The 13282-nt window shown below is 41.2% G+C and overlaps 1 protein-coding gene across 2 annotated transcripts in view; it reads right to left on the bottom strand.

Moving 5' to 3' along the window:
- NCAM2 (neural cell adhesion molecule 2) overlaps positions 1-13282 on the bottom strand; it is a 440779-nt gene that overhangs the window by 116569 nt on the left and 310928 nt on the right. For both annotated transcript variants that reach the window (XM_044287571.1, XM_044287572.1), the window contains 2 exons: positions 6542-6638; positions 1686-1859 (listed from right to left, as the gene is read on the bottom strand). In XM_044287571.1, coding sequence (XP_044143506.1) covers positions 1686-1859; positions 6542-6638 — 271 coding nt within the window. The remainder of the gene's footprint in view (positions 1-1685; positions 1860-6541; positions 6639-13282) is intronic.

Genomic DNA, 13282 nt, shown 5'->3' with positions numbered 1-13282 from the left:
GCTATGCTTCACCTGGGACCTAGACCTTCATTTAATCATATTGGCCACATCACAGTCCTGTCTCCAAGAAACCATTTCCAGTCCTCCCCACTTTGATCCTCCTCTGCATAGCTAAAAAAAAAAAAAAAAAAAAACTTTGTCTAATCCCAACCATCCAAAATTATGGATTCTGGAGAGTAATCTACAAATTCCACTTCCAGGCTAACATTCACAATGTCATTATTGATGGTGTCAGGGATCTCTGCTAGATAGATATGAGTGAATCTTCCAAGATTCGGTTCATTTTGGATTTGTCAATTTTTTTCAAAAAGTTTGATTCGGGTCGAAATCCATTCGTTCTGAACCAAAGTTGTACCAATTGTCCTGGAAATTGATATATAATCCCTTCTAGTCCTCTAAAACACAGATGTTTTTTATGAAAAGCTCCTATCTCGTTTCATAAATTTTTTACAACTTTCTTTTTCATTTTTCCTCGCCCTTTGTATCTACTTTTATCGCTGCTGCCGCAAACTGCAATTATTGCTTGGCCGCAACTGACTTCAATTACCTCCTGTCTGGTGGTGACAGAACACTATTGATTGCTTATGCGCTGGGCACCGTTTTACAAAATTCATCCAAATCAAGCCAGAAAAGATCGGAGATTTTTTGCCTCTCCTGACGTGTCAAGTTGGTCAAGGGCTTCGTTGATATAGCAGGCTTTTGATTCATGTGTGAATTATTTTATCAATAACTTAAACATTTAAGGGAAACTGTCAGGAGATTCTTGCTGCCACAACCATGAGCATCATGAAATATGAAAGGCTCCTCCCTTACATACTAGTATACTTTACCCTGAAATCCCACATGTAGGAGCTTAGCATGTATCCTGTTACCTATGACAAAAGCAGCATGATTGAAATGACAGTCTCCCTTTTTGAGCACGTTATGGAACTACAAACTGTTTTGCTTTCTGCTCTATGCTCACCCCTTGAGTAGACAATTATTATAAATAAATGGCCCCAACATGCTGAGTTAGGCTACTTTCACACTTGCGGTAGCCTTTTACAGCAGACTGTCCTGGCGGGAGAACAGCCTGCCGGATCCATGCTACCGCAAGTCCACCGTTCTGGCGGAGGTACTCACCGGCTTCATTCACTATAGTGGGGGCGGGCAGGAGGTCTGGCCGCAGCAAGGCATACATGCCGAGAGGCGGCCGGACAAAAAACACCACATGCTTCTGTCTCTGTGCCTAGAAGTCAACTCAGCCACCTGATGCATCTAGAATAATAAACTGGGTATTTTGTAATAGCCCAATTCTTATGAGAGCGTATAGGCGGGTTGAGATGCTGTATGTGGCCTATCTGTATGTAGAACAGTGTACTTTTGCACATCTTCCCCTATGGGCCAGTCTGAGCCTGGGTGTGGGGTATAAAATGTAATAATAGGGCCACATAGAATAACTTCACTCAATTAAGTCAATAGATAATTACTATCTATAGTATTTCCCGTTAGCTGCTGAACACCATAACTGTCACCTTGGCTGTTACCTTCTTAGTAATACTCTAGATTCAACTCCAGACCAGGATATCACATTTTAGCTTCTCTACCCTTATTATGAGGTGACATCATTATAATAACGTAAAATAATTTAAACGGTCAAAAATAAGTCCTTGTCCTTATAATGCTCATTAATCATGATTACTCACTTTGCGTTCCATTTGAATGGACAACTTTCCACGTATCTGAAGACACTTCTTTAAAATCCATTTGATAGTGATGAATTGGGACGCCACCATGTGAGTCTGGTTTATTGAAAAATATTTTGGCCTTTGTCTGTGACAGTTCTATAACTCGCAAACCATGTGGACTGGAAGGCACATCTATGGGATACAAAAACATCTAGCTAAATAAATACAAAGCATTCAAGCACAGAGTATGAGAAGACAACACTGACAGAGGTTGTCCGGTATCAACATGAAACCAGACAAAGGTGGAGAATAGCCAGAAACTGAGCAGCCCATCTAAATGAAGCCCTGTTGGGAGACCTGGAAAAGCAACACTGGATATGTTGGGCAAGTACTGGTCACTTCTTTATTATAGGCTATTCCCTAGTGTTGTCCAATTTCTTATTGAAACTGGGCAACCCTTTAATATTGTAGATATCAGAAGGTGCCAATGAGTCAAGAACAACAGGCCTCCACTGATCGCACAATGCTAGTCTACCCTAAGTAAAGATTACAAAATGGGTTTTTCCATGAGTAATATATAACCCCTATCCACAGGAGTGGCTCAAAGTGTCTGATCAGTGGTGGTCTGACTGCTGGGATACTCACTGGCCATGATAAGAGGGGTTCTGTGTCTTAACATTTGAACAGAGGAAAGGTCAAGCATGCATGCTACTGCTCTTCTCATTGGAACTTCAAGAGACAGCTGAGTATTAAACTCTTCGGAAGTCCTAAAGAAATGAATACAGCAGCAATACAAAAGTTCAGCCATGGCTCTATTTATATAGACAGGCCGTCCAGTCTGATGACTGATTGGAGTTCCAGCAGTCGCACTCACAATGATCAGATACAGAGCTTTTACCCTATCGTGTGGATAGAGATTAGGGGTAACTCTGACTTAACAGTCAGCAACTCCAGAGAAAGAGGGAACATACAGATTTACAGAAACATACGTATTTACAGAAACTAACGGAGGAAAGGGGAATAATCAAAGTATGCTATTTTGACACAACATTTCAGGTAACACTACAGTAAATCTAATGCACCATTTTTTGCAATGATAGGTACTCTAAAGACCATACAAATGTAATGACCTGCTTCAGAGTGAACAGCAAACCATCATCGTGAGTTCCAGTGCTCCCTTAAGACCTTTCTCTCAGATATCATTGCAGTCTTCCATGCCAAAATCAAAAGGCAAGACAAATGTGATAAAATACAGGTTTTATTTTCTATTCTATAAACTAAAGTTAAGCCCTATTTTAATCACTTTCCACAAGTAAATGACCATCATACCGTAGCTCATCCCATTTTATACGTTGTATGAACATTGCTAATTTACCAACGTGGTGTATACTGTATTTGGCTCACGATTGATTTTCTCCGGGTTTATACGTTTAATACAATGAAAATATTAAAATTTTAATTTTAGTTGTTATAAATAACTTCCCCATTAAATATTTTTATTTTAGATCTTAATGAATATATTAGACATAATTCAATTATAAATATTTTAAGATTAATAATATCCTATTAAGATCCTTAACAAGCAATGACTGCGATCACTTTGGTAAATGGAATCTAGCAAATTTAAAGGGGTTGTCTCATCTCATACATTGATGGCATATTGCTAAGATATGCCATCAATGTCAGATAGGTGTGGGTCCCACCTCTGGGACTTGCTCCTATCTCCAGAATGGGGCCAGAAAAGTGAACGGAGAGCAGTTGCACATGCTCGGCCACCCATGGGAGTTCCATAGTTGGTAAAGGAGCAGTGGCCGTTCTTGCACAGTCCATTCTCCATTCACTGCTATGGAACTTCTGAGAACAGCGGCTATTTTGGGAATTCCCATAGCGATGAATGGAGAGCACACTGTTCGTGTGGGGGTCTCTTTTTGGAAATGAGAGCAGGTCCCAGAGTTGGAACCTGCATCTATTTGACACTGTTGGCATTTCCTAGCAATATGCCAACAATAAGACCAATTTAACAAATCCTACTTTTTTCAACAAATGAGGCCTCATTTTTTATTGGTTTATTCACAGTACCTTTATTTGAAACTCAATTACTTATTCACACAGCTGTATTATGGCTTATGGCACCCATCAAAATCAATCAGTAAATATGGTACCTCCCGAAATCTCCAATTTCATATACACTCAGAGTTTTTATTATTTTTTTTTCTCATGGAATATTATTTATATTATTATTATTATTATAGTTGGTGAAAAAATCATGTCATGTTCCGTCATATTACTCTTTCCGAATATGGTCCCATACAGAGCATCATATGGCAGCAGAGTGCCCATGCATACGGTGGAAATGTATAGACTTCATGTCCCATCATGTCCACACACACAGTTGTTCACAAAATTAATAGGGTATTGCCATATACATACTTGACTCCTGATGAAAGTATTACAGTGAAAAAATGCCATACTTTATTGCAGTCAATAGGCAAGGGTTCAGAGCAACATAAAAAAAAGTGCAAGAAATTTGGAGCTTTCGGTGGATGCAGCAGTGATGAACAGAAGCGTGAAGAGAACATAAAAGTGAGGCAATAAGGCAGTCCAGGAACACACAGGGAAAGAGCCAAGTAAATAACTTAGAGGAGCAGAATTAAAGGAGTTCTCTGGAAATATTTTGTTTTTATCAAGTACCTGCAGCTTGTCAGTGTAAATTCATACTTGCCACTCCAGTCCTCTGTGCTGCCTCCACTGTGTCAATGTTCCGGTTCCTGGCCTGTTTTCTTCTGGTACTGGCCACATCACCGCTGAAGCCAGTCATTTGCTGCCCTGGAGAATGGGACCATGCCCAAGCAGCATCGGGAGAAAACAAGCCAGGGACCGTAACATGGACACAATGGAGGCAGTAAAGAGGACCGGGGAGGCAGAGTGCAGGTAAGAATGATTTTTTTAACATTTTATTTATGCAGGCAGGTTGCAGACAGTATACCCTGAGAATCCCTTTATGCTTGTAAGAAGATAGCAAAGTCCAGATATTTGGAGAATGGCAGAATTTACCGTACATTGCAGGGACACAGATGTGGAGCACAGGAGAAAAGACATGACCTCATGATTAAGACAACATTCTTATCTGCCATATTGACTTTTAGAGCAATTAATAAACATGGATGGATTTTACTACGGCCTGGAGGCTGGAAGTTGTTTTTCTTTTGACGTTTAGCCTTGGTCCAGGAGTTCCTTACACGGCTGAAGGACAAGCGTGGGTGTGCTGAAGTTTCTGATTTTGTGTGATTTATGTTAGCTTCCCCATTATATCTTGCTTGAGTAACTTTTGAGTAACTCTGAAACAGGGGCCCCTAAGAATTAGGTCTTAGGGTTTTGAATTAGTTTTTTACTACTGCTCTGTGTATAATGGCCCTGCGACCTCCTTTGAAGTTTGTCCTCCAAACACTGAATTACCCTTTTAATAAATCCTGCCATAAGCAGGATACACATTCCATTAAAGGGATTGTGCAAGCTCTTGGAGGGTAGGGGAGGGGGTTAGGCTTGCCTCCCTTGCTGTAAATATCTGGTTTAACATGGCTGGAGCCCAACGCTGTTCGCCCAAGGTGACCTACTCCCCTTGAATCACTTTACCATTTGTCATGATGCACGGGGAGAAGGTCACTGCTGCAGCAGGTGATTGGCTCCAGCCATGTCAGATCAGATGTTTACAGGGAGCCCAGCGGAGCAGCCCGGGCTGGAAGAGAAGGAGCGGGGAGCCAAGTAAGTAAGCTCCCCTTCACTGGTCTGGACAATAGGGGGGAGTTTTCAAACCTTCCCCAAACTTGCTCAACCTCTTTAAAGGGTATCCAAACTGCTGAGAGCGCTAGGCAGCTCAGCGTACATGTATTTTCTGCTGCAGCTCTCTCTTTTTATCTGTCACAGTAGATATATTAGTGGCAGCTGAAGCATGGAACTGAGCATGTGCGACCAGCTCAGTAGCTGGACGTGCACATTGCTATACAGAATAAACACCAGGCGGCTCCGTTATAATGCAGTAAAGATAATATCTCACAACAAAGCATCTTTGTAACAGAAAGTAAATTACATAAGTAACTAGTTTTTCATGCTGAATTATATCAAAAAAACATTTAATGGTAGCACAACCCCTTCAAGGGGTTATTTTGAGAATTTTACACTGATCAGCTTCTGATTGGTGGGGGGTCCAACACCCGGGACCCTCACCAATCAGCTGTTTGAAAAGTGCCATGGCTTTTTCCCTGCTCGCAAAGCAAAGTGCCATACAGATACAGCCGAGCTAAACATGAAGGTTAACGCGTTACGTAAAGAATGATACGAAAAAGATAACTAACCCTAGTGCTGTCAGCAGCTTAGTATGGTCACAACCGCTGACAGATTTCCTTTAACACTTTGGTCGTCAACCTCTAGCTTTCCAGCTGTTGCAAAACTACAACTTCCCGTTCATAACTGAGATGACCTAGTTCTACAGACAATCTGTATACTGTGCCTGACGATGGCCTGCTAATGAGAAGCTTGAGAACAATATCCCATGGTGGGATGTGAGCATCAGATGTCTGGTCAGCTGTACCTCATGCCCAGTCATCTGCCTCAGTTTTCCGAGTACATGGTTACACTATAAATATCACACACGTTATTGTTTAGGGAAATCATTCGCTCAATTAAACTCATTTCTGTCAAAATGTACCATTTGTAATCATGTGTAAAAACAAAATCCCGATATCCTGAAGGGAACACAAGACAAATACAAGTCCTTAAGCCCTTTCTGAGTGACTGGCAAAGCTATTTGTCTTAAGGCAAAGAGTCTGAATAACCATTTGTAAAGATCTATTATATAAGAATGACACTGCACATACCAGCCAACGTGAGCGTATATTCCAGAATCCGTGAACCTATTGAGTTGATTGCTGTACAGTTGTATCGTCCAAAGTCATTGTCTGATATTGGAGTGATCTTAAATTAAAAATAAAGAAATATAACACTGAAAACATTATGCATAAATATAATTTATATTAAACCTAATACGATACAGCTAAGCACATTGCAATATCATTCATTAATTACGTCTGTATCCACCATAGCCACCTTAGTATCATTGGCTTACCAGCTACAGTATATGCAATCATCCATGTGATATCATACCATGTGATCATGACAGCCAATCAAGGCCTACCTCTCAGATAGTCAATTCATGTGGACATTAAAGTTCACGGCATTCACTAGCTACATGTGACATAACTGAACAAGGACATCCAGTCATTGCATACAGCTAAGTACCAAGATGGACCATAAATCAGTGGTAGTGACATATACAGAAAAGGTGATATTTTTTATTTTGTTTTTATGCAAACCCATTTTCCATTCTTTGTGTTCCACATAATACATACAGTATTTCCTAGTAACAGCACACCATGTGGCTAGGCATGGTACTGCCAGTAATATTTTACAATAGCTTCAAAGCTGTTGTCTACTTTTTTTTTAGACTGCCAAGTGTGGCTTATCATACTTATCATGGTGATTATCATACTTGCCTGAGCCCCATTCCTGGGTTTCAACTATGCAGGTCCCACATCTCTCCGTATCAACACCTATTTTGACTCAGGGCAAGTGACCACTGCAGCCAATCGCTGGTTTCAGCAGTGACGTGTCACCCATGCGGCACATTAACCATTGACATGAGGCATGGGTGACATGTGACTGCTGCGAGCAGTGATTGGCTGCAGCAGTCACATGCTCCACATGAATATGAATGTTGATGTGAGGAGATCCAGGATCTGCAGAGCTGGCAGTCACAGTAGAGGGGATCAAGTAGGTATGATCACCACTGCGGATCTGGCCACACTGTAGGGTATCTAAAAAAGGTGGGCAATCCATTTAAAGGAAACCTTTCACTATAAAAGTGCAGTGCAATCTTCAGACAACATGTTATAGAACACATTAAGGCTCCATTCAAACATCCGCAATTCCGTTCCGCAATTTGAGGAACGAAATTGCGGATCTATTCCAATCACAAAAAAAATAGAACATGTCCTATTCTTGTCTGCAATAGCGGACAAGAATAGGCATATTCTATTAGTGCCGGCGATGTGCGGTCCGCAAAATGCGGAACGCACATTGCCGGTTTCCGTGTTTTGCGGATCCGCAAAACACACACGGATGTGTGAATGGACCCTTATAGTTTTAGTTTTAAAGAAACATATTCATTTCAATATCTGCATATTCTGACCTCAGGAGCCATGTGGCTGCCCCTACTGTCCACTCGAAGGAATTCCACATGGGTATTTACTAATGATGAGCGGCATAGGCAATATTCAAATTCGCAATATTTAGCAAATTCGAGAATTTGTGATCTTCAGTCATTATTTACTTGATTGTGAAAATCAGCAATGTAATATATTCGCAATAAAAATTTGCAATTAGAATATTCGCCATCAACACTAAGGAGTAGGCAAATTTCCTATTATTTGCTAGGGATGTTGCTAAGTGCCAAAATTCGCTGTAAATTTTAGATTATAATATCCGTGATCAACGCTATTTGCGAATATGTATATATATAGCACTGTATTCTAAATATTCGCGAATTCTCAAAGTGGCGATATTCACAATTAAAATTCGTGATTCGAATATTCGCGCTCAACACTAGTATTTACTACCATTCATATTTATCATTTATGCATACATGGGAATTATGTCATATTATAGTGGCTCTTCCTTTTTCTTATTTGATCAATGGTGCTCAGTATGATGGCACTTTATTTTCATAATTTTGTGGGAGTAATAAGACATTTCTCAAAGGCAAATCACTGCTTGTAAGAAAAAACTTCATGCAACATTAAAGGGGTTTTCAAGAATAAATAAATAAAAAAAACATTGGTGGATGGCAAAAGAACCAAGACTAACCTTCCCAATCAACCACTGCTGTGTTCCGATGTTGCCCAAATTCCCGTTGCTCTCTACTTCCTTCTCAATACACAGGAAATGCCCTCTCGGCCAATGACAGACCACAGCTGTGTCATGTCCCCTCCCGTGGTTGGCTGAGCAGGCATTATCTGCATGTTGAGGCAGAAAATACAGAGCAGCAAGGAGCCTGGCAGCATTGGAACAGCATTGGCAGGGGGTCTGTGGAGGCGAATATTAGTTATCTGAGCCTGCAACCACTAAATATATATATATATATATTATTATTTTTTTAATTTTTTTTATTATTCATACAAAAAACATTTAAAACCCCCCACAAAATAACAGAATTTCAAAGTATTTATTATGGTATACTTGATATCCATTTATGCTTTTACTCATTGTTAATAGTTTTCTTGATTTCTTCTCAGAGTGCAAAGTGTCATCTACTAATGCACTGACAATACTTTGATCTTTGTCATTCTTTACAGCCGTCTTAATGGACATGTGGAACTGATATCCATTATGCTGTGTTGTTATAATCTTACCAATTTTGGATATGAAAAGAGTTTCTCTTCTTCTCCTGACTCTGTTAGAAGGCTTTTTTCCTCCTTCTCTAACACTGGACTAGAAGTGCATAGTTCATGTTCAGGACATGTTGCCTGAACTTGAAGTGAAATCAAGTCGATCTCCACCAGATGGTGAGATTTATTTGTGCCATCTGCAGGCCACCCCTTGTATTGCTATGCAAAGGATCAAACAGTTTCGTGCCACTGCCTACCAACTGGTGGGGACAAATAATTGTTTATAATGGAAACGTTAAAGGGGTTGGCCCATCTAGGACATTGATATCATGGATGAATATCAAATAGGTCTGGGACTCGCTCCTATCTCCAAAACGGGACACCTGAAGTGTACAGAAGGCAGCAACATGCATGCACAGCCATCCTCCTTCCACCTCTATGGATGTTAGGAAAATTGCCGAACACACTTGCTCGACTATCTTCGAAACTCCCGTAGCAATAACTGAAGGGCATACGAAGCATGTGTGTTATAACCAGTGGGTAAGAACCCGCTTTCCCATGTGACCAACTCCCTCTGAGGACATTGTCTGAGAACACCCCTCGTTCTTCACGCGATACCTGTGATGGTGAGGAGAACTTTTGAGGGGAGTACCAGTTGCTACCTTAGAGGAGAATTGGAATGCGAGGGAACCCACTGGACTGACCTCCAGGTAACACAATACACCCAGTGGATGCTAAGAGGCCAGAGGCTGATCAGACGGAGGCATAGTCAGGGTATGAAGGCAGAAGTCAGGGCAGGCGACAGTCAGGCAGCAGTCTGTAAACGTAGATAAGGGTCAGGGCAGGAGTCAGTCAGTAAACGTAGATCAGGGTCAGGGCAGGAGGCAATTAGGCAAAGTCCTGTAATATGTAATCCAAAGTCCGGTACACAAAAAGACAAGAACCAACAGAACACCTTAGCACAAACAGGAAAATAGTCTAGCTAGGAACCTAAAATGCTCAGGCGCCTTCCTGTAGAAGGAGGTGCCTTTAAATACCTCCTACAGACCATTAATAGGCAGGGGAAGATAGAGGGCGTGTGCAAGCTGCCTCACAAAGGGAGAAGAGACACGCCCGCACACACCTTAAATACACACAAAGAACTCTGAGCCAGAGAGCAAGCTCTGCTCAGAGTCAGGAGGGAAATGCTGGTGGCAGGAAGGCAGACCACAGCTAAGAACCCCTCTGTCCATGCCTGTCAGCACGGTGCGCAGCAGTGGGAAGGAGTAAAGAAGCCCGGCGCCCATACTTGCATGTGGGGACAGAATCACAGGGGAGCTGGGCTAACAATGTGTGATGTGCTCTCCATAAAGGAGTTGTCTTACTTCATACATTGGTGGCATATCAGTTAGGTAGAAGGAATAACAAAAGAAAGGATGCCCACCACTCACCTGCTACTTTCAGCACCACCCTCCAGTCCTCCCCGCTCCTGAAATCGCCTTCCTGGCTGCAGTGGTGACGTTTTGTGCAGCCATTCACTAGCCTCAGCAGTACATGGGACATCACTGCTGAGGCCAGTGACTGGAGGAAGTGGTCAGTTGTGTACATGGATCACCACTGTAGCCAGGGAGGTAAAAGTAGGGAAAAAAGGGGTGGGTAGTATCCATTCTTTGATTATTTTAGACCTTTTACAGGGGACAACCTGTTTAACACAACAAATGCCACCAAGATAGTCAAATTAATGATTGCTATTTCTGCAGCTATCTGATCCAAACCTCTCTACCAACCCTCTGCCTTATTTTGCCTTATGTATTATAAAGTGGAATGTGCCTTTACTATCTCTGATCAGAAAATTGCCAGACCACACTATAGGTAATAATAAATGCTTTATCAATTAATCTATAAAAAAAAGTGTTAAAAACATTGCATGGGAAAAAAGTTGGCATCGCTGGATGGGAATGCCCAGGGCTAATATAATCATTATTTCAGTGACCAACGTCATTAGTAAGGGATGAGAGAAGCGAGCTTCTGATCCAAGATCCAAAGTTGCTTCGCTCCAAAATTTGCTTTAATGATGTACAGAGATCTGTCTCCATACAGTATTAAAATGCATTCGCTCAGGCGAGGCAAAGTGAGTTATCACTGCAGTCTCGTGAGACTTTGGTGAATAAGTTCAGTATTTCATTATTAAACTTGAAAACTATTTTAAAACAGGTATTGGCTTCAGTGCCGATTCGTACCTCGGTACTGAAGCCGACTGCGAAACCAAGTTTTGAAATGGTTTTCAAGTTCAGAAATCAAATCCCGAAGTTACTCACCGAAGACCCACGAGACTTAATGCTGTATAGAGAAGGATCTCCGTACAGCATTAAAATGAATTTTAGAGCGAAACTACTGCAGATCGTGGATCCGAAGCCCTAGTCATTAGTGTGCATTGTAGGTATTAATTACCCATGGTGTAAGTCTCCGTCCAGGAGGGCGCCAACCCTGACGTACATCTCAGCGATCCTTTATCGGGGGTGACGAAGGATCGCCAATGGTACAAGTAGAGGATTCTGCTGTACAGTATACATACATTTTGTTGCTATTTATTTGTAAGGGTGCTCCGCTACATAGCATCATTTTCTGCTTAGCTAAACTCTACCAAAAACTGATTAAACATAAATCTTAGCAAAAATAATAATTTTGATGCTTAATATTAATCATATCTTTGGAGAGTGATACAATTGATTTGAGCTAAATAAGGAATATAATGGTAGAGCGTTCATTTCAGTAAATACATCATTTTTGTCATCTGAGATACTGTCCTGCTCAAAGAAAATAAAAGAGTGCCATGAATAATGAATACGGCGGTGATTACACAGCATATCTACAGATATGTGAACACGGGTTTATGACTTACAGTTTGATAAATGTTTGTTTAGTCTGCTAGGTCCAAGACCTTTGATGATTAATGGCACAAAAACTCTCCATAATTCTTCCGGGTGCTAACAAAATTGAGAATGCAAAACATCCAAGAAGTTGAATGATGCCCAATTTTATGAGAAAAAAAAAAAAAAGCACTGCCTAGGATGGATCACTGACTTAAATGTGATAAATTAGGAAAATAAATAGTGCAAAAATTAACCATTCTGCACATAAAGGCATAAACAGGAGCATTACTATAGGAGGTACAGAGGTTATATCTGCACTTGGGTATGTATCATACTTGCATCATGACACTGTGTCTACTATTGAATCTCTGCATTGTGATACCAGGACCTATCTACTCTGCTGTTGTCTGTTTTATCAACTATTGCATCCCCATTGAGATAACAGTTCTGGAGCAAGAAGGCAGGTCAGCAGCACTCCAGTGGTCCACTGCAGTGGACCATATAGAACTTTTTACAGGCAGCGCTCACAGTGTCAGACTCAAGCCTCTCAGACCCAGGGTAGACATCTAAATGTGAAGAAAACCACACCACTCCATGTCTTTGTGAAAAAAAGTTTTTTTTTTTATTAACCTGGCAGGGTGACGTTTTAGTTGCATATAGTCTTTCTCAATCACCGGTACAAGTATATAAAGCACAAACATATATAGGCACCCAAGTGTCACAAGATCATGAAAGAGCTTGGCCCATCTCTCACTTTGGTGTATCGCTAGGATATGCCACCAATGTCAGACAGGAGCGAGTCCCACCTCTGGGACATTAATCTCTAGACAAGTTCCCCACAGAAAAGTAGAGCGTACCATGCATGTGAAGCATGCTCTCCATTCAATTCTATGGGAGTTCCAAAAAAAGAGCCAAGCAAGTGCGCCCGGCTATTTCAGGAAGAGAGAGTACACCACTCAAACATGGCAAATGCTCCATTCATCTCTATGGGAGTTCCTTGAAATAGCCAAGCCAGCACTCACCTATTTTTGTCACTTCTATAGAAGTGAATAGAGGGTGGTTGTGCTTGCGCGATGCTCCCTTGTTTGCTTTAGGGGACCCTTTCTAGAGATAGATGCGGGTCCCAGAGGTTGGACCCACACATATCTGACATTGGTGGCATATCTTAGTGATATGCCATTAAATGGCGAGATGGACCAACCCCTTTAAGTATGTAAATTGTATACTTTGCATATTCAATACATACATTTGCAAATCATAGTACAAACACAAACCGGTTACAAATGTAATACCCCGTAGTGGTATTACCATTTCTGCACTCCGC

This window comes from Bufo gargarizans, chromosome 3 (genome assembly GCF_014858855.1).
Source record: "Bufo gargarizans isolate SCDJY-AF-19 chromosome 3, ASM1485885v1, whole genome shotgun sequence".
Classification (NCBI taxonomy): domain Eukaryota; kingdom Metazoa; phylum Chordata; class Amphibia; order Anura; family Bufonidae; genus Bufo; species Bufo gargarizans.
Note: the sequence above shows the minus strand (reverse complement) of the source record. Positions and strands in the feature narration are given on the sequence as shown.